General features: G+C 28.3%; 3 protein-coding genes and 1 pseudogene across 3 annotated transcripts; 2 read left to right on the forward strand and 2 right to left on the reverse strand.

Moving 5' to 3' along the window:
- Positions 1 to 3889: 3889 nt before the first annotated feature.
- On the reverse strand, positions 3890 to 4416 carry LOC112684019 (annotated as a pseudogene).
- A 152-nt stretch (positions 4417 to 4568) lies between these two features.
- On the forward strand, positions 4569 to 5777 carry LOC112684053. Its single transcript, XM_025555350.1, has 5 exons — positions 4569 to 4792; positions 4892 to 4968; positions 5039 to 5183; positions 5305 to 5542; positions 5617 to 5777. Exons 1-5 carry the CDS (start codon positions 4634 to 4636, stop codon positions 5619 to 5621), a joined length of 624 nt encoding a protein of 207 aa, XP_025411135.1. The 5' UTR covers positions 4569 to 4633; the 3' UTR covers positions 5622 to 5777.
- A 412-nt stretch (positions 5778 to 6189) lies between these two features.
- Positions 6190 to 15737, forward strand: LOC112684021 (isoleucine--tRNA ligase, cytoplasmic). The gene is made up of 20 exons (XM_025555314.1): positions 6190 to 6583; positions 6661 to 6817; positions 7060 to 7210; positions 7266 to 7454; positions 7524 to 7798; positions 7859 to 8074; positions 8147 to 8337; positions 8400 to 8600; positions 8709 to 8906; positions 9005 to 9143; positions 9844 to 10017; positions 10091 to 10482; positions 10572 to 10674; positions 10744 to 10959; positions 11035 to 11232; positions 11307 to 11570; positions 11752 to 11822; positions 11900 to 12020; positions 12940 to 13112; positions 13800 to 15737. Exons 1-20 carry the CDS (start codon positions 6465 to 6467, stop codon positions 13966 to 13968), a joined length of 3717 nt encoding a protein of 1238 aa, XP_025411099.1. The 5' UTR covers positions 6190 to 6464; the 3' UTR covers positions 13969 to 15737.
- A 4098-nt stretch (positions 15738 to 19835) lies between these two features.
- Positions 19836 to 20327, reverse strand: LOC112684034 (protein FAM200A-like). Its single transcript, XM_025555334.1, has one exon. The coding sequence runs from the start codon at positions 20325 to 20327 to the stop codon at positions 19836 to 19838; it is 492 nt and encodes a 163-aa protein (XP_025411119.1).
- Positions 20328 to 21744: the final 1417 nt, after the last annotated feature.

Below are 21744 nucleotides of genomic sequence, written 5' to 3' on the forward strand. Positions count from 1 at the left end.
TTTTTTTTGCGCCTGTTTTTTTAGTTTAATTAACTTTCTCAAAATAGGATTGGACCGATATTAACTACGCGAATCATAATGATTTAATTTGATTTTAGGTACAAATATATCAAACGAATGGGATAAAATATAATTAAATATATATAATTAAACGTTTATTAGGAGGTACCTATTATAAAAAAACAAACAAAAATTGCGTGTATTATTATTATTCTGCTTCAACACTGATTGTTACTGGAACCACCACGTACGATTAGGAATGTTAAATACGATCAACATTGTTAATTATTTTAGGGAAGTTTAGTTTCAGCAATGTTTAAGTGCTCCGGGGCCCAGGACACTGCCCCGCTTCGCTCTATGATGGCTACGCCATTGCATGCAATCATGAACCAATATATATTTATTATCCGTGTTACTTCTATAATAAATATTCAACATTTATAAATTTTTTCCATAAATGTTGTGTTAAAACTTGTGTATATAATTTTCCATATTCGTGCAAACGTTAATAATATTATATTCAGCCATGAAACGCAGTATAAACGACTTTTTTGTATCGAAAGTGAGGTGTAAAGTTAATTCTAATGTAACGAATGACAGTAATATTTTAGTTTCAAATTCAAAAATAGTTACAGCCGTACCAGATAAAGATGAACAAAATATAATTTTGAGTAATCCGGTGCCTAAAAATCACAGTATATTTGATATATAACAATATATTGATAAACAATTGACGAAAACCGAAAAAACGGAAGCATTAAATACGATTTGGACACCAGATAAAAATTATGATTTTCCTATTACGCTTTATAGTAATAAATAAATAAATAAATAAATAAATAAATAAATAAATAAATAAATAAATAAATTATAAATAAATAATAAATAAATTTCAACTCTCGTGGTTTGATAAATAAAGCTGAATTACTTATAGTAGGTAGTTTAGATGATGGCATTTATTGCAAATATTGTATTTTATTCTGCGTCAAACAAGGTGAGAAAGGAAGCCAATCGCTTGGGCAGCTTTGTACTAAACCAATAAAAAATTGGAAACACTAATTGTGTTTTAAATTTTCAACATTTATCTGCGGTAATTTCAGGGGAAGAGTCTTTTGTGTATGACCAAATTAATAAGGCAGCAAAAAAAACAAAAAGACAATAATAGGAAAATTATTAGTCCTGTAATTGAATCAGTTTTACTTTGTGCTCGTCAGGGACTTACCTTAAGGGGCCACCAGGATTGTGGTCCATTAAAGTTAACTGAACCAAATGAAAACGATGGAAATTTTCGTGCTTTACTTCGATTTTATATTAATGCAACTCAAGTTTCGGGAGATGATACTCATCTTTTAGTTCGGGAAAATTGAAAAAAAAACGCTCAGAAAATCAGTTGGAAGATCCAGAACCAGATAGTCAATGCTTGTTTTAAAATAATAATACTAAAAATAGCTAAAAAAAATCAATGACTGTAAGTATTTTTCTATTATTGCCGTCAGAACATTCGATATTTCCGGTTTTGAACATTAGTTAAATTATTGAAAGGTATTAAAATTTTATAATTAATAAAAGTATTAAAAATAATCCTGAATTTTATAAAAATGTTTATACACTATTGCACATCCTTGTTGTTCTCCCTGTTACATCATGTGAAGCAAAAGAATATTCTCATCACTCAAGAACATAAAAAACTATTTAAGGAACACTCCTTCTGAAAATAGATTGAATGGGTTGGCTAATCTTAATATTCATCGAGAAGTCCCAGTTACAGTGGAGGTTATAAATATATTAACTGAAGAAAGACGGCGCTTGGATTTTACACTTTAAATAATAAGACTTATGACTATACCATAATTTAATTGGCATAATAATAATAATAATTAATTGACATACATTGTAAATATAAATTTAAAAATGTAAATAATATAATTGTGTATTTTTTTTTTATTGGTCTTAAACCTGGCAAATTGTGTTTATTAAGAAATTAAATGTATGTATGTACTCAGGAAAAGGACAGAAAAACAGTAGTTGAATAATTATTTTTGTACCCCCCCTTGAATAAATCCTAGTTGCGCCACTGAAATGCACTACCATGTAGTAGACGTGTAGATATGTCGACCTGATCGTTACAGCCCGTTTACTGTTTTTTTTTATTTGATTTTTTTTTTTTTTATCGTTTAGTACAGCGGTCACCAACCTTTTGGACTTCTTTAAGACACTAAATACATACTATAAATTCTACGGACTACTTTTAGCTTAAAATAGCTTTTTACATAAATACCGTTAAATAAATCGATGAGTAATTTTTTTTGATCATATTTAACTTGTTATTTTAATTGTTTGCTGCAAATGGATCTATTATCCACATAATACCATGTCTAGAGTTTTATTTTTTGGGGAAATAACAAAAAAAAAGATTCTGTAAGTAACTTTAAATTTTTTTGCGGACAATCTAAATTTTCTCGCGGACCACCAGTGTCCACGGACCACCGGTAGGCGACCACTAGTTTAGTATACGAATATTGAAACATTTAATTAATATAGCACATCATAAAATTAGTATTGAAGACATTGAATATTTCTTTGGAAAATTATGATGATTTCAATACTAAAATAGAAAACTTTTCTATTGATCAAGTACCTAATCTATATGCAGTGTTGTAAAAAGTAATTATTCAAATACATTTTATAAGTAGGTATTTGAAATAATAAAAAAAAAAAAAATTACAGCAGTCATTTTATTTATACAAAAATTAGTGTTATGTATTAAGAACATGACTTTCAAAAAATGTTCGCCGGTCATATTGGTTAGCTTCTTCGGTAGGCCAGCCTGACGCGGAACATCATAACGCCAAAACTGGAATGGTAAGTTTTGAAACCTACAATTACTTTCCATAAGAGTAATCTGCTTTTCTGGTTCCAGATTTTTAATCGTTTTAAATAATTCCGATGACTCGCATATATCATTCGTTTCAAAAAAATTCATTACGAATTAGGAGTTCAAATATTATACCCTTTCGTGGTAAACCGTTCTAATTAATACATGATATTCGTATGTTCGTCTTCAACTGGAGCCAACAACAATTTATTTGGATTGATTGACTTTTATTATGATGTATAATTTTCCAATTGTTTTTATAATACGATTTCAATATAATCCCTTCGCATAAGACATTCAAAAAACTTAAAAAAATTACTTTAATCTAACTTATAACCAGATGTAAGATATTGTTCAAAAAACTTAACGCATCGTACGTAAGTATCCGATGAATATTATCTGAGTAATTTCTAGAGAAGGGTTTATGAAAAATTGTATAGTTTTATTATTTGTATATTAACAGTAATAAATATAAATTATTATTAGTAGATTGCTTCTATATAACGCCTTACTGTATACGATAACAAAAATACCCAACCCATAACCAATACGGTTATCGAAAATCCCCAAAACCAGGTTTTAAACCAAACAAATCCCAACACAAGCAATACTCCAACCTACACTGACAAAACTAAAAATAAAAAAAAACAATCTTAAACAAAATGAAGAATTAAATAACTCAAATATCACCAACGAACTTATTAAGTGACTTATGCCCTTAATCAGCACACTCGTCTCACAAATTATCAAAAAAGTCATCGAAAATCTACCTGCTCTATTAAATAATATAAATGTCACCTACCATAATAAATAATCTTAATCTAGTTATCATAAATTGGAATGCTAATGGATCAAGAAAAATCGAAACACATTTGCAGCTTTCTTATCGGCTCATAATGTTGATATTGCATGTGTGAGTGAAACGCATCTAATTGCTAGCGATAAAATTAAATTTAATGGTTATACTACCTATCGCAAAGATAGGCTATCTGTTCCGACTTTCAGGTTAGACCTTCAGTCATCTTCATTATTTCCGTCAGTTTCAACAGCATTAAAAATAATTAAATTACGTGATCTTGCTGTCGATCTATAACTTCAGATATTACAGTCTCGTCTGCGGGAGGGTTAGAAGCGTTAGTACTAGATAATTGATTTTCTAGTAGGGTGACTCTATTTTCGAGCACTGAAGTACGAGCACCTAAGTCCCGCAGATGACCAGAAACATTGTCTAGCTTCTTATTCAGTGATGAAAACGAGAATTCATGTTTAAAAACTGATTTTTTAATACCTTTTACTGCCAAAAGTATGTCATTAATTTTAGATATATAATCAGTGTCTAAAACTGGTTGCGTAGTCGGAGATTTTCTGGCTCCAAGTCTTGCACACTCACAAATAGTGCACAGCCACGAAGCACGAGTTTTAAGATTATTGCCGGTTAAACCAGAGATAGACGAGCAAGCGATATGGAAAGGTTTAGAGCAAATTGAACATTTAACACAGTCGGTATCATCCAACACAGAGTTACACTTTGAACAATTCATATTATAAATTATAAAATAACGGAGCGGAAAGTAAAACTGTAAGCGACCAGTCCGAACGAATGTCAGATTACAACTAAAACTTAATAATAATAATAAATAATAAATAATAAATAATAATTATTATTTATAAATAATAACTTATAACTGAAACTTTAAACTTAATTAGGCTTTAGATGACCCGTCATAGACTCAAGAATACACACATGTTTGTTTGGCAATGAAGAACAAGGAAATTCAGTCGGGAGACTACAAAAAACTAAACACTTCGTTTACGAAACTTTTGATAAACAAGTGCAAAGACACGTTCGAGTCTATGTTCGACCGAAAACGTATTGTGGCCAATGAGTGGAAAGAAATTGAATCTTGCAAAAATAAAGTATGAATACCATTAGAAATTCAATAAACAACAATATTTTCTCTTTGATTTATTATATTATGCGGTTAGTTTCATTAAAATGTATATGTATCGTTACAGGAAACTAAACACAAACTTCAATTGAAGTCTGATAAAAATGAAACAGTTCATAAACAACTTTCAGTGGCAATTTGCAGGTAACTAACTACTTACTACATCTGATAATTTCTCGAATAGTTATAAAAATTGTAGTCGTATTACTTCCAGATTCATCTGCGAACTTCTTAAAGTGAACATTTTGGTACCATCAATATTAGAAATGTGTTCGGTGAGACTAATAGGTAGTCCAAAAGAATTATCTGTTGAATGCGTATGTGTCATACCGCAACACGCCGGGAGTACAGTAAATCATGTAAGATTCGTCAGACCGTAAAATCATGAATTTTAAATTGTATTCAAAACAAAAATATACTAGCCCAATATTATATGTTGAAAACGTTTATATTTCTCATACGTTAACGATACAATCATAGAGTGGCGTGTTGGAGAAGCTGCAGGAGTACTCGACTGCGCAAAATGTGAAATTCTCCCCGGGCTTATGGTCAATGATCCTAGGCACGCTTGAGTTGATCAATCCCGAATCTACCTGTGATGAGCCACGTTTGACGGACGAGACGAAAGTAGTGACTTCATTTATAGAGGCGTCTATTAAACGCATCAAGTTGCCGTCATCAGATCTGTCTGTGGCCCAAAAAAAGCGTGTGTCCGGAGGTATTCAACTCTACGCATACAATTTTTCAACAGTAGAAACAAAATTACTAAATTATTTGTATGGTGTCTTCTAGAATAATACACAAACCGAATACGAACCGGACGAGAAGTTAGAAGTTTTACCTAGTTTTAGTTTACCTGATTGTTTGTTTCTACGCAAGTCTTAAAACTCAATTTATGGTTTAGAAACAAATTGCGTTATGTTACCTATGCCTTCTCTCATAATTACGCTACTACTAATATTAATGATCCGAAGTATAAAACGTAAACAATTATTATGTTAATGTTATTATGTTATGCAATAAATTATAATTTAAACATGTTTTAAATTCACGCAAAGTTAGTATTGATAATCTGAAGTTATAATTGATAAGCGATAGTTAGATTTTTATATTTTATATTTTTGTATTTTATTTTCAATATAAGGATTTTTGTAATTTTACGTTGGTTACGTCAGTTAAAAAAAATCTTTTTAATTATTATTATAATACGGGAAATTAATTTTTCTAAGGCTGGCACAACCGATCTCCCGAAATTCGATTTTGATGATAACTCGTTGTTATCAAAATCGGCAGAACTCTACCAGCCCTTGGTAATATCTATATTTTGTTTAGTCTGGTTCATATACCACGTTAAACCTGTGACTATTCGTATCATTTGTAATAATTTTATCATATCACCAAAACTAAGGACGTCGTGTGGATAGTTGATACCTTTTTGTTGATTAAAAAACGTGTATTCGTTGAATTAACATTCGTGTGGCTAATTACTATTTATTGTACACTTTCGTTTATAAATTGTGACTTATTTGGCATTTGCAAAACTGTGGTGATTTCGATTTTATCATATAAAATAAATATATATTCTCGTATGATCTTTTGAAAAACACTAATAAAAGCTATTTTAATTAACTCTAAAAATAATGGTAGAACCTGCGGTGGAGTATTTAAATTTTCCAAAAGAAGAAGAGAAAATACTAGAGTTCTGGAAAGAAATCGATGTTTTTCATGAATGTCTTCGACAATCCAAAGGAAAACCTAGGTGATTGACTCATGCATATTTATTTGATAAATGTTTCTACATTTTACAAACTAATGCATTTTTAAAATTCTGTTTAGATTTTCTTTTTATGATGGACCACCATTTGCTACTGGACTTCCTCATTATGGTCATATTTTAGCTGGTGCCATAAAAGATGTAATTACACGTTATGCTCATCAAACTGGTCATCATGTTGAACGTAGATTTGGCTGGGATACACATGGTTTACCAGTGGTAATGTAGAAATGATTACAAACTTTTTTTATGTTAACTGAATAACAATTAACTATAATTTACTTTATGTATTTTAAAATATTTAAATTTTTAAATTATGAAAATATAATTTGTTTTTCTAGATATTAGTAAAATAATAATTATTATTTAACATTTAAACATACCTAAATAGCAGTTATAATTTTTTTTTTTACACACTTATGTATTTAATATATTTATCAAATAATTTTGAATATTTTTAGGAATTCGAAATTGATAAACTTTTAAATATAAAAGGTCCAGAAGATGTGGCTAAAATGGGTATTGATAAATATAATGCAGAATGCAGAAAAATTGTCATGCGTTATGCAAATGATTGGGAGACTATTATTACTAGATTAGGACGATGGATTGGTATTATTTATTAAATGTAAAAATATATTTTTATTACATTTACCTGTTTGTTTAGATTTTAAAAATGATTACAAAACATTATATCCATGGTTTATGGAAAGTGTATGGTGGATATTTAGTGAGCTATGGAATAAAGGTTTGGTATATCGTGGTGTAAAAGTAATGCCATTTTCAACAGCTTGTAGTACGCCATTATCAAACTTTGAATCTGGTCAGAATTACAAGGAAGTTGTCGATCCTGCAGGTTGAGAATACATTATAAATTAAACTAAATTATAGTTGAATAAATATGTTTTATATTTTTAATTTTTAGTTACGGTTAGTTTTCCTCTTGAAAGTGATCCTTCAGTTTCTCTAATTGCATGGACCACTACACCTTGGACTTTACCTAGCAATCTAGCATTATGTGTAAATCCAACTTTAATTTATGTCAAAATAAGAGATTTAAATGATAAAATACTTATCCTTATGGAAGCACGATTAGATGTTTTGTTTAAAAAAAAAGAGGATTATACTATTTTAGATAAGTTTCCTGGTGAAAAATTAAAAGGATTAAAATACAAACCTCTTTTTCCTTACTTTATACAAGTAAGTTATAGAAAATATTTAATCCTTAATTATTATATTTATATTTTAATATCATAATAGAGTCAGAAAACTGCCTTTGTTGTTTTAACTGATGGATATGTTTCTGCTGAATCTGGTACTGGTATTGTTCATCAGGCCCCATATTTTGGAGAAGATGATTATAGAGTATGTTTAGCTGCTGGAGTAATCACTAGAGATCAGGATATTGTTTGTCCTGTTGATGAAAGTGGTAAATTTGTTCTTCCTGTGAGTGATTTCCAAGGTCAATATGTCAAAGTAAGTATATTATTTTTTATAACTTATTTAAAATTCAATAATGAATTAATTTAATTATTTTTTTTATGATAGGATGCTGATAAAAATATCATAAAACACATAAAAGAAGCTGGAAGACTTGTTAATGCTTCTTCAGTTAAACATAGTTATCCATTTTGTTGGCGATCTGAAACTCCACTCATTTATAAAGCTGTACCATCATGGTTTATAAGGGTGCAACATATGAGTCAAGATCTTTTAACTTCTAACAAATCTACTTATTGGTAATATATACTTAATAGTTGATTAATTTTGTTATAGAATTTATTAAAATTTTATATTTTAGGGTGCCCAATTTTGTTAAGGAAAAACGATTTGGAAATTGGTTAAAAGATGCTCGTGATTGGGCAATTAGTCGTAATCGTTATTGGGGCACTCCCATTCCACTTTGGGTTTCTGAAGATGGAAAAGAAATTGTTTGCATAAGTAGTATTGATCAACTTTACAAGATGACTGGTGTTCTTGTAACAGATCTTCACCGAGAAACGTAATTAATAAATCAGTGATTCAGGTTTTTCTTGAATGAAATGCCATTTAAACATTAATTTTTAGTTAACCATGATACTGTTTATTAATAATGTTTTCTGTCATTTAGAGTTGATAAATTAACAATTCCATCAGTTAGACCGGGTTGCCCACCATTACGTCGAATAACTGAAGTATTTGACTGTTGGTTTGAATCTGGATCCATGCCTTATGCACAACAACATTATCCATTTGAAAATAGAAAAGAATTTCTTGAAAAATTTCCAGCAGATTTCATTGCTGAAGGAATAGATCAAACTAGAGGATGGTAAGTGCAAATTAATGATTTTGCATTAAATGTGTCAAAAAGTAATACATTTTAAATTGTGTATATGAGAATTTTAATTTTTTTCATTTAACTTTTAGGTTTTACACATTATTGGTAATATCAACTGCCTTATTTAACAAACCTCCATTTAAGAATCTTATAGCCAATGGGTTAGTGTTAGCTTCTGATGGTCAAAAAATGTCAAAACGTAAAAAGAATTATCCCGATCCATTAGAGGTATAGTTAATAATTAACTTTTATTTATTCATTATATTTAATTTTTTCAAGATAATTTAGGATTCAAGCTTATAAATTATTATTTATTGTAAAATTGTTTTATTAATTGATTAGTTTTTTTAGATGTTTTTACTTTCTAAATTATTTATGTTCATTATAATTATGTAATTATTATAAGTATGTTATTTAATTATTTAATAATTAAGTAATAGGTTGGAATATTATATTTATTCAATATTTTGATTTTTGTAGAACTTCAACTTTTATGATATTAGCCCCTATGTTTGATTGTTACAGTAGTTGTTAGGTTTTTAGGTTTTTTATTTGAAAGGAATACAACATTGGATACACATTGAATGAGAGGGCAGTGTTATTAATTCTTTTAAAATGGTTTTCCTTCGCTGAAACCAAAACCACCAGTGACCAAGCTTAGTTTAGCAACTACATTTAGACCACAATACTCCATTTTTCATTATTATTTAAAAAAAAAAAAGTAATATTTTGAAGTTTTAACTTCAAAGTTAAGTTTTTATGTTTGATACGGTAATTAATTTTAGGTTATTTTATTTAATAAAAATGTTAAAGCTTTATTATTTACCAATGAGCAGAATACTTAACATTTATAATGTATGTGTAAATATGATGTAAGATGTAGTGTTTAATTTTATATATAATTAATGTAAAAGTTTTTATAATTTAGGTAGTGAACAAATTTGGAGCTGATGCACTGCGTTTGTATCTTATAAATTCACCAGTAGTAAGAGCAGAAAATTTGAGATTCAAAGAAGAAGGAGTTAAAGAAATTTTGAAAGATTTATTTTTACCTTGGTATAATGCATATAGATTTTTCTTACAAAACATTAGAGATTCATATGTAAGAATATACTTAAAATTTCTATTTTACTTAATTTATATTTATCTTAGTATTTTTATTTTTTTATTTATAGGGTAATATGTATCAACCAAATAAAAATTACTATTCTGCACCAAGTGAAAATAAAATGGATCGTTGGATAACATCTTGGACACAATCATTAATTGCGTTTGTACGTCAAGAAATGGCTGCTTATCGTCTTTATACAGTTGCTCCAAGACTTGTAAAATTCATTGATGTTTTGACTAACTGGTATGTTCGTTTAAATCGCCAACGACTCAAGGGTGAATGTGGTCAAACTGATTGGCAACAGTCTTTAGATACTTTGTATCATGTTTTAATGAACATGGTTTGCTTAATGGCTCCATATACACCATTCATATGTGAATTGATGTACCAAAATTTAAAAAAAATCGAAAATCTTGAAGAACGTAGTGTTCATTTTCATATGGTGCCTATAGTTCAGTGAGTTATTTTATTTTTATAATTAATATAGAAAATTTAACAACAATGTTATATGATAATATTTATTTATTATGTTTTATTTTATATAGAGATCATTTGATTGATAAAAATATTGAACAAAGTGTTTCCAATATGCAAAATATAATAGAAATGGGCAGAGTAATGAGAGATCGTAAGACAATTCCAGTCAAAGTAAGTAATCTTTTAATATTATGATTTTATTTTATTATTCTTATTTAAAAATTTTGTGATTGTAAATAGTATCCTCTTCCGGATTTATTGATTGTTGCGGATGATCCTAAAATAATTGAAAATGTGGAAGAATTCCGTAACTATATTGAAAAAGAATTAAATGTGAAAACTATTAATTTTACTAAAAATAAAAGTAGATATGTTAAACTTAGAGCTGAACCAGATCACAAAACATTAGGTTCCCGGTTGAAGTCTGATTTTAAAAGAGTTACAGCAGCTATACGTGTAAGACGAATACATCTCATTTAATCCTGAATACCAAATACTCATGTTAATATATTTTACATAAATTTTGTTTAGGAATTAACTAATGAGCAACTTCAATCATGGCAAAACGAAGTATCCACCATGACTAATGGTAGTGATGATGCAAAAAAACCATCCCTTAAAGTCTTGGAATATGAATTAGATGCATCAGAATTTAGAATACTATACGACTTTACTGGATCTGAAGCTGAAGAAATGGCTAAAAAATATGAAGCTCAATTAAATAATGATGTAATTAAATATAAATGTTTATAATGTATAAAACAATTCTTCCTTGTACGTATATTTAATTTTAATGATTACAGATTTTAGTTCTACTAAATGTCTCACCAGACCAAAATATGTTAGATGAAGGTACTGCTCGGGAAATAATTAACAGAGTTCAGAAACTACGTAAAAAAGCTCATCTAGTGCCAACAGATTTAATAACAGTTTATTATAATGTAAATCCTGCTGGAGAGTTATCTCGAGTTGCTAAAGAATGGAATGACTTTATAATAAATGTATTGAAAGTACCATTCATTGATGGGCAAGCAGTAGGAAATATAATTATTGAAGAAACTCAGACAGTAATTATGAAATTATTTTATAGCCTAACTTTCTATATGCTTAATAAGAAATTAAATATACATTTTTATTATGTTTCTATGTATTTAAAAAAAAAAAAGTGAGTTTAAGTTATCACTATGAATATGCAATATATTCATAACTGTATAAATTGATTATAATGACTATTTTTTTTATTTTTAGCTTAAAGGATCTAATCTAAAAATTGTTTTAACCAAAGAAAATAATGATCAAACGCCAATGCCAGTTTGCAAGTAAATTTATATTGATTTTTTCTTGAACGAATCAGTTTTTCATAGAATAACGAATTCAAATAATTCTATTTTGTTAGATTTGTCAATGTAGAACTTCATGGATTAAAAGCTAGATATGGTGCTTCAAATTCATCTACAATTCTTCTTGAAAATCCTGTTGGTAAAAATGTATTAAATGTTATTGGTTTGACCAAGGAGGTAAATACAATTTTAAATTATTTCACGTTTGTTGTTTTTTTCTATTAAACTTTTAATTCTAAACAAAATATATAAGATATTTAAACTTTTATATGATGAAATTATGACTACACAAAAGCTAGAATCCTATCCATTGCTTCATTCGATACTCATGGCTCACTTTAAATATACTCGGCAAGAGACTGATTTGACTTGGTTTAACTATGACGTCTATATATGGCTTGAAACTGGAACATGAAGACTCGGCTTTTGCTATCTTGGTTTGTCTAGCTTAGTGGTTCTCAGCCTTTTTTTGTTCATGGCACACTATTATACATCACAAGTTTTCCCAGCACACTCATGCACTGGACAACAACAAAAACTTTGGCTACCTAAATCTAGTAATGTTAAAACCGTGTAGTGTACACCAGTGGTGGCCAAACTTTTTTTTCCTCGGGCCATAAAAAACAACTTTTTTTTTATCGCGGGCCATAAAAAAATGCATTCTAAATTTTTTTTTACGTAAATGCAAAATATTACAATTATACAAATAAGTGCTGTAGTATAGAAGACTTTCGCGGGCCAGATATTAAATGATGGCGGGCCGGAGTTGGCCTGCGGGCCGTAGTTTGGCCACCACTGGTGTACACTATACAGTTTACCTACATATATATCTGCACAATTAATTGACATTTAACTGTAATGGTTTTATCAATCAGTATTTCTAAATAACAGAAATTTTTCACGGCACGCCGCTTGAGAACCGCTAGTTTAGCTAGTCAGTTAAACAAGCCTTGAGCCGAACACTGTGTCATGGGCTCTCAGTTTAAAATAGAGTATTAGAACGTAGAGAATAATTTTATAAATACGTTATAAATTAGTGATTTAACAATAATTTAAATATTTTTTCTTTTTTAATTATATATATTTAATGTTACAGATAAAAAATGCTTTTGGGTTGTTTGGTATTGATATTTTATTAAAAAATGTTGATGGAAAAATGTTGGATGATAATTTATTAAACACAGTTAATAATGGTACGATTATTGTTCAAAAGAACAATAATTCTCCGGAATGTTGTAAGATTCAACAAAAAACCTCACCAATTTCTCAGTAAGTTAAATTTTCACTATATTTTTCTGAAAAATGTATTTTATCATCAATTTTTTGACGGTTGAGATTAATAAACCTAAACATTTAATTTTGTATTGTTCTTACTATAATTGAAATGAAACTTAATTGGTGTTTTTTTAAGTTAACTTTAAATTTGGAGTAACATATTTTGTTAAAAATTATTATTTAATCGTATATCTTAAAATATGCATACAAAATGCAATAATAATATTTATGTACCTGACACTTAATTTACATTTATATAAGACTAAATATTTATTTATAACACCAAATTTTACTTTATATCCATATTTTTTAATTTTTTATTGTGATTTATTCTTACTTTTTAATTAACATGAATAATTAAATTTAATATATTCATACAAAAATAGCCTATATTAGTTGTGTTTCAACTTTTTAAAATATATTTTTTATTTTATTTAGAAAAGTGAGGTTATATATCAATTAAATTAAAAAGTATTTTACTTAGAAAAACTAATATATATATATATATAAATTATTTTTATTTTTAAGTATTTTCTATAGAAATTTTTCTAAAAGTACTGATTTACAATTTTTGTATTTTGAATTTATAATTGATGTATTTGTTTTAAAGTAATATATTTTTAGTGCTTTGGATTAAAATTTAAAATATCATTTATTAATTACCATTAATATGTATTTTAGATTTATAAATGCAAAATATGGTTCAGAAATTGGAACAATTTTACTTCATGGAGAAGATGATAAAAACAATAATGACAAATTAAAACTCAAGATTGCTCATACTTTCAATCTGAAAGCAAACCAAATCATACTCAAACAAGAAAAGGATTTTGTTATTGTACACAGTTAAAATTGGAATGAATTATTTTAAATATTATTAAATTCAATAATTTTGAAAATGTAAGCTTAATTATTAAATTAAAAATTTCAATTTGTATGATTTTTTAATTTCATAATCATATTTTAAGTTAAGGGTTCTCAAACTTTTGAGGTAAATGCCCTCTTTCATACTATTTCATTCTGACATGCCTCCCTCACCATAATAAGATTTAATTATTTTTAATATATATATATATACATATCTCTCTTCTTGTATTCAACCCTATGGTTGATTTTGCAGTCAGTTACGCGCTCTTCACTCATTCCTATTTCCAGCTAATCTCTTTAATTCCATATAGTTTGACAGTCCAGCATCGGAGATAATTTGCTTGACAAATGAACCTCGAATATCCTTGGTCTCTCTTATCTTAAATTTTCTCTTCTATTATACTATAAACTATTGTTTGTATTTGTGCCTCAATATGAGACTAATCGTGTTCCATTGTTTTTGATGTTTTTAAGTTCATTCTCTGCATTCATTTATTTCACTAATTATGCTTTCATTGGCTCCATGAAATTGCAATACCATAAATATGTTTGGGTAGAAGTCATTACATATCATAAGAGCTTCTCTAGCATTTTTAGGTTTTACGGGAAGTGCGTTTATATTTCGGATCCAAAGTTTGAACTCCGAAAGAAATACGTTTTATTATGATCTAAAATATCTATTTTATAACGTTTAGCTAACTGATAGAAATCTTCGGTATTTGAAGTAGATATTTCGGAGAATAATGTTTGAAATCCCGAGAGTGTTGTTTTGTGGTTAATATATCGAAACTTTATTTCTGATATAAAGGTAGGTATCAAAAAAAGGTCTAAAAATAGAAATTCTAAAATATTCTGGCGAATAGGTCACGTAACTCAATCGGTTTTTTTGGTTTTTTGTAATTCTTGGTAGATTAATTGGAACATCTAAATTTATTGCTAGTCTAGACGCGTTTTGGAAAATATTATTAAAACTATATTCAGCTGAATTTCAAAGATTATCCAATTTATGTAATATATCTTCTGCCAAACAAACTGCTTTTCTTAAATCCAAATTGGTGTTTTGAAAATTTTTAGACAATGGTAGTCCTAGGAAAATATATTAGACACCACTAATAATGATATAAGAAACTCGAAATTTAAAATCGCGTTTCTTAGACCAACTGCTTTAGATGATATCTCCTACTCATTTCAATCACCTATAATATCTAATGATTCAATCACACAATGAATAAGTTCAATAAAGTCGTGGATAGAGTGAAATTACAATTTTCTATTACAACGATTTAAAATGAGCAAAAAAAAAAAGACCTTAGCTTTTGGGGGAGGGGTGGAAACCCTTGCAACCTCCCCCCCCCGTAAATACGCCACTGATTATTCGTATTGATACACGACTACGAAAAGGGCTTATTTCGATAATACAGAATCAAGTTTTCTTGTCCCCAAATAATCACAAACTCTTCCATGTCCTTGAAAATCCCTACCAACAATATCCTAAATGACTGCCTTTAAATACAGTATCCATTTGCCTATGTTTTTAGAATAGAATAAGTTTAACTTACTTACTCCGTTTATTGCCTCAACGCTCATCTGGTCGTGAAGCACGCGCGCCTCACATCGCCACCAGCTTTGTGATTCAATTTTTACTATTCTCGGACAGAGCTTATGTACTATGTCCTTAATTATTCAATTACTATTTTATTTTTATTAACTATACATTTTATTTTTATTATATTTATTGGTTAAATATTAAAACACAGTGTTTTGTTATTCAAGTCCCTTTCTACATCACTACAACCACCAATTTTGTGAACCTTTAAGTATTTTATCGTCTACTATGTATTGTGTCGTCCTCTCTCAGGTCGGTTCCCTATACATACAGTCGTTGCCAGATAAATTGAGACGGCGGCGGCGGCGCTTTTCATTAAGTGTAGCCCAAACTAGTCGCTGATAGTGTGGTGCAAAGGTTTCACAGTTAGCTACGACGCGCGCAGTTACCAGTTCGAACCCGGCTTAGTGCAAAAAATTGTTTGCAGAATTTTCTGTTCTCTCTCCCGTTCTGGTTGCCCTACACTGCTAAAAACAACTAACCTAACCCGGTGTGTTTTGACCGCGCAAGCACTTCAGTCGTATCAACAATATTTGTTTATAATAATGCATATAGATGTTGTTATTATTTCATCATATTATTAATATTATGTATTATTATTATATTATTTTACAATTTCTACTTTTTGTTCTTAAATAAAAAATTATTATTGGAATATATGATTTTAAATTAATATCGTAAAATATTTTTTGTAACAATAGTTGGTTTATTGATATATTTTCAGTAATAATATTGAAATACGGAGGACCACTGGTTTTCCGTTATCGCGCCGCCGCCGTCGTCTCAATTTATCTAGCAACGACTGTACTTCGTTTTTAAATGTATATTATGTGATTTTTTTTCTATTAGGTATCATTTTTATTATATTTTTATATTCAGTCCCAGATATTTTCATTAATTTTTGAAACACAATTGATATACTACAGTCATTGATTAAATATACATAGATAGCTCACGTAATGTTAAAATATGATAGCGCTTAAAATCGTCGTGTGAGAGCCAGAAATCTGATAGTATGGGAGCTAGAATACAGAGCGCGTTATTACGTATTTCAGTCTTGCAAATAAGATACTTTTAGCCTCAATATCTCCAGATTAAATCCTACCCGAACTGGCAATTTTTTATTATTTTTTTACTTTTATTGTTTATATTTATTATTTATTGTTTTATTTATTATTATTTCTGTGAAATTGAATGAAGACCACAATATTTATTATGATTGCTTTAACATGAGATATGTTAATACCTATATGTATAAAAATTATTTAATTTTCGTAAAATATATCGTATATTCGTACCTATCCAAAAATACAATTTTTAATTTAATACAAATCGTATAATGAATTGAAAATTATGGTAAATTATATTGTTATATTATTATAATCTAAACGTGTATTCTCTATATTCTATTCAACAAGAGAATATTATTTACTTAAGACTATTGTCCCGCGACCTTACCGTAATCCAATGGAGTGATCGTGGTCCGTGATACCGGCGAACGACTAAGTAAATAGTTATAAATAGTATGGAAAATTGTATTTACTATTTACTATGATTATAAACTATATTTATTTAGAAATTGCGTTTATAATTTATATTATAATCATTTGTTTGTGTTCGGATTATGAAGTGAATGGTTGTTACATGTTTCTACTCTTGTAGACAAAATCTGTAGGTAAACCAATAGTTATTACTAGGGAACGGATTTATATGTAATAAAAATATATAAATATGTACATATTTATGTAAGTATAATTTATAAAATATGTGCTAAAACCATCCAAATATGTAGGGAAAAAATTTAATAAAAAAAAAAAAAATTATAATTATTAAATTATCAAAATGATTTGTTGCATTGAATTATTACAATTTTAAATTATTAAATATTAAATATCGCCTATTAGATCTGAAAATATTTTTAAAACTGCTAAATGATCGTTCCACATTAACCTACATCGGTTGATTTAAGCATATTTGAAGGGCATAATATTAGAAGGCGATAATTCCAAAATTTTAGAAGGATGTCTGCCACTCTATGTCATTGATTGATTTATAATCAATATGGCCTGAAATTTTTCTCTGTAACAACATGAATTTTCTTTTTTACAACTTCGCCTATTGGTCCGTTTACGAGTTTTCATTTTGCAATCGTTGATTCGACAATTTGCATACTTTCATTCAAGGACATATTTTTGTTTCTTATTTTGTAAATGTATGTGCAATAAAACTAAAATTCACTGAGATGAAAATTAAATTAGTTTTCAATGTTTCATTTTGCATAATATTTTGAGCTTTACTAATAGCGATATAAGTTCTGGATCTAAATTTGAAATAATTTCTTGTATTTTTGTAGGAAGAAGACGTATGAATGATGAAATAACAAAATATGTTAAAAATATTTACAAATTAGTGATATATGTAAAAATATGGAATTATACCAAAATATGTAAAAATATGTAAAATAAAAGTAGCATCATATTAATATAAATGATTTAAATCATGAACATTTCTTATCAAATTTTAAATATCTCGTTTTAATAAAAATATGTATTTACATATAAATCCGTTCCCTAGTTATTTTTTTTTTTGTATATGTGTTTGTGACAGTGCCGGCGGGAGATTTTGCGGGGCCCAGGGCAGATTTTTTTCATGGGCCCTATACAAATTAAAGAAGAAAAATACATTTTTTTTTCTATTTTACATAACCCCTAAAAAATATTTTATTTTTTATGTACACAATTAAACAAAGTATATTAAACGTACAATTTTCAATTTGGATTTATTTTTTAAAACTATAAATATTTTTTTACTTATGCACAGATACATTTTTAGTATTAAAATAAAATATGTATAGATCAAATATTAAGGTACAATTAATACAAGTTAACTACACAAAAATTAAAAAAAAAATCAACATTTTAACATCAAAATTGTTTTTTTCTTTTTTAATTATTTAGAAATAATATATTTTACAAACCTAGTTGTGAGCGATTTCCGATAAACAATGTTAAATACATATATAATCGTAACAAGAGTACGTCGAGGATTGATTCGTTATCGCACAACTAGACAGTCCAATATAAGTTGTCTAATACTCTAAAATGAAAAAAAAATGAAATGACAACAGAAAGTACACTCCGATTGTGTCTTTGTGGTCATGCGGACACCCATCACATACAAGATAAGGAGTACACAATCATTCTTCAACTATAAATGAATAATAATACGATAAACTATACGTATTTTCGGAAAGAAAAACACGCAACCCGGGTTATAATGGAATTATTGGAATTGATGTACACATAATAAATTACATTGTTTTCAGCGAATTATTTTAGACGTCGCCGTTGCCGTTGTTAGTCATTCTTATAATTTATTTTTACTCTCACGCGTATTATTATATAAGCTGATAATATTCATCAATCATTATCGTAAATTTAAAACAACAATCGCATTTCTGATTTCTATCGAAATTATAATTAAATATTCATAAAATTATTCGTAATATAATATATTGGTTACATTTTTTTTTTTTTTTTATATGCACTTCAATAAAAACCCAGGCACCACTACAGATGGGACTTGTATTTTTAATATTAAAAACAAATTTATAGTATTACAAATTATTACATGCCATTTTAGGCGCGGGGCCCTGTGCAGCTGCCCCTTCTGCCCTGCCCTTCCGCCGGCGATGGTTTGTGACATTGTGAGTAAGCCATAAGGCGTGAGCATTTACTATGTCGCAAAAAAGTGGGAACAAATATTCATATTACGAATGTGGAAAAAGCCCTCGAAAACATTATTTCGATTTCCAAAAGACCAGGTTTTATGTGATAAATGGATTTAGAATTCAGGTACGAATTATATTATGAATAAATATTAGTTACAAAAAAGTGTGTTATTTTTATTAGTTGTGTAGAACAGCTTTTAGGTACAAAACATTATTATTTATTTTTTAAAAAAATTTTATTTTTTATTTAAAATTAATTATTAAATATTATTATCAAATTAGGCTTATAATATTTTTTAAAAAATTTTTCGCATAATTATTTTTATAGTCTAACTCAGTGTTTCTCAACCTTTGTATAATGGCGACACACTATTAAAATTTTTCATACTTTGCGACACATAATAAAAAAAATAAGAATAATAGATAGTATTAAATATTTATAATTAGTTAATAATATTTAAACTTATAATATATAAAACAACAAAGAAAAATATAACATAGGTAAAACAGCATTTTAATGAGAAATTTGTGACCGATATTTCTTACATAATGTATCAATTCGTGGTGAAATCTTCGATAAGGCGACTCTTAACTCCTCTTCAACATTAATTAATCTTTCCCTTTTTTTGTTTTTAATTTCATTCAAAGTAGAAAAAGCTACCTCGCACAAATATGATGTCGAAAATGGTAATAATACGGAATGAGCCAATTTTGTTAAGTTCGGATATTCTTTTTTTGTGTAAATCCAAAATTGGCTTAGCTCGAGCTCATTAAATTTCATTTGAAGAGTGCGATCGTTTTTTAATTCTGCAAGTTCTTCTTCCTCTTTTAATGAAAGATGTGAGGTTTCTAAACTAGGATTAAATGGATTCCTCACCCAGTCAAATAATTTCAAATCCAGCGATGAAAAATAATGATCAAGTTTTTGGTCCAATAATGTTATTGAGTCATTGATAATTGGTATTATTTTATCAGTAAATTTAGTATTAGCAGTTAAAGGAAACATATCCAAATTATTATCATTTACCCTTCTTTTCTAAATCAATAATTTGCCTTTAAATGCAGCCATTTTGTCTGTAGATATTAATAAATTTTGATTTTCACCTTGCATGCTTAAATTTAATTGATTCAGGTATTCAAAAATATCAACTAAATATGCTAATTTTGAACACCAAAATTCATCGGATAAATAATCGGAATATTCCATTTGCTCCATTGTAAAATATACTAAAAGTTCTTCTCTAAGTTCATAAAAACGTGATAAAACTCGCCCTTTTGATAACCAACGTACTTCTGTATGAATAATCAATGTATAGTGGTCAGATTCCATTGATTCACATAACTGGGAAAATAATTGAATTTTTTGAGGTCTACTTTTAATAAAATTCACCATTTTTACGACTTGATCAAGTACAATCTTTAATTCATTAACAATACTTTTTGCTACTAATGCCTCCCTGTGTAAAAAACAGTGTGTTGTGTTTATATTTGGATTTTGATTTTTGGCAATTGTAATAAATACTTTAATAGAGCCTGTCATTGATGGCGCCCCATCTGTACAAATACTTACACAAGAAGTCCACGATATACCATAATTTTTAAAATATTTATTTATGACATCAAAAACATCTCGACCAGTTGTTGTCCCAGATAATTCTTTACAACAAAAAAACTCACTAACTATTTTTGAATTTACAATAAATCTAATAAATACCATTAATTGAGCTTTTCCACTTATGTCTGTTGATTCATCAACTTGCAAGGCAAATAATTCTCCACTTTTTATAACTTCAATAACCTGCTCCTCAATATCCTCTGATATATTTATAATCCTACGACTAATTGTACTATCAGATAATGGTATTTTAATTATTTCTTTTTCTGCTTCGACTCCTAACATAGTCTTTACCATGATACGACAAGCTGGCATAATAAGACTCTCGGCAATTAAATGAGATTTTTTTTTTGAGCTATCAATTGGGCGATACGAAAACTAGCTTCCTGTGCCTTATCCGAAATTTTCACTGATCTTACAAATTGTTTTGATTGTAGTTTTTTTGAATCTAATAGTCTTTGAAAATAATCAATTTGTTTATTTTGTAACGATTGATGTTTTGTGGTGAAATGGCGGGTGTAGTAAACCACCGAGTAGCTAACATCCGCTAACATTATATCATGTATTGATACTAATGTGGCAAAACCGAAACGGAAACCAATATCAATACTTACTCGTATTGATATGCAGTTTTCACGGAACAGAGCTTATTTTCAATATCACAGAAACAAGCTTCCTTGTTCACATCCGGCAGAATCCCCATCGACCTTACTCTTATCCTAAATGGCTGCCTATAAATACGGTATCCATTTACCCATACATTTAAAATAGTAGAATGAATTAAACTAGTGTTAACTAATTACTCCGC

This window comes from Sipha flava, unplaced genomic scaffold (assembly GCF_003268045.1).
Source record: "Sipha flava isolate LNK unplaced genomic scaffold, YSA_version1 23_pilon_pilon, whole genome shotgun sequence".
Taxonomy (NCBI): domain Eukaryota; kingdom Metazoa; phylum Arthropoda; class Insecta; order Hemiptera; family Aphididae; genus Sipha; species Sipha flava.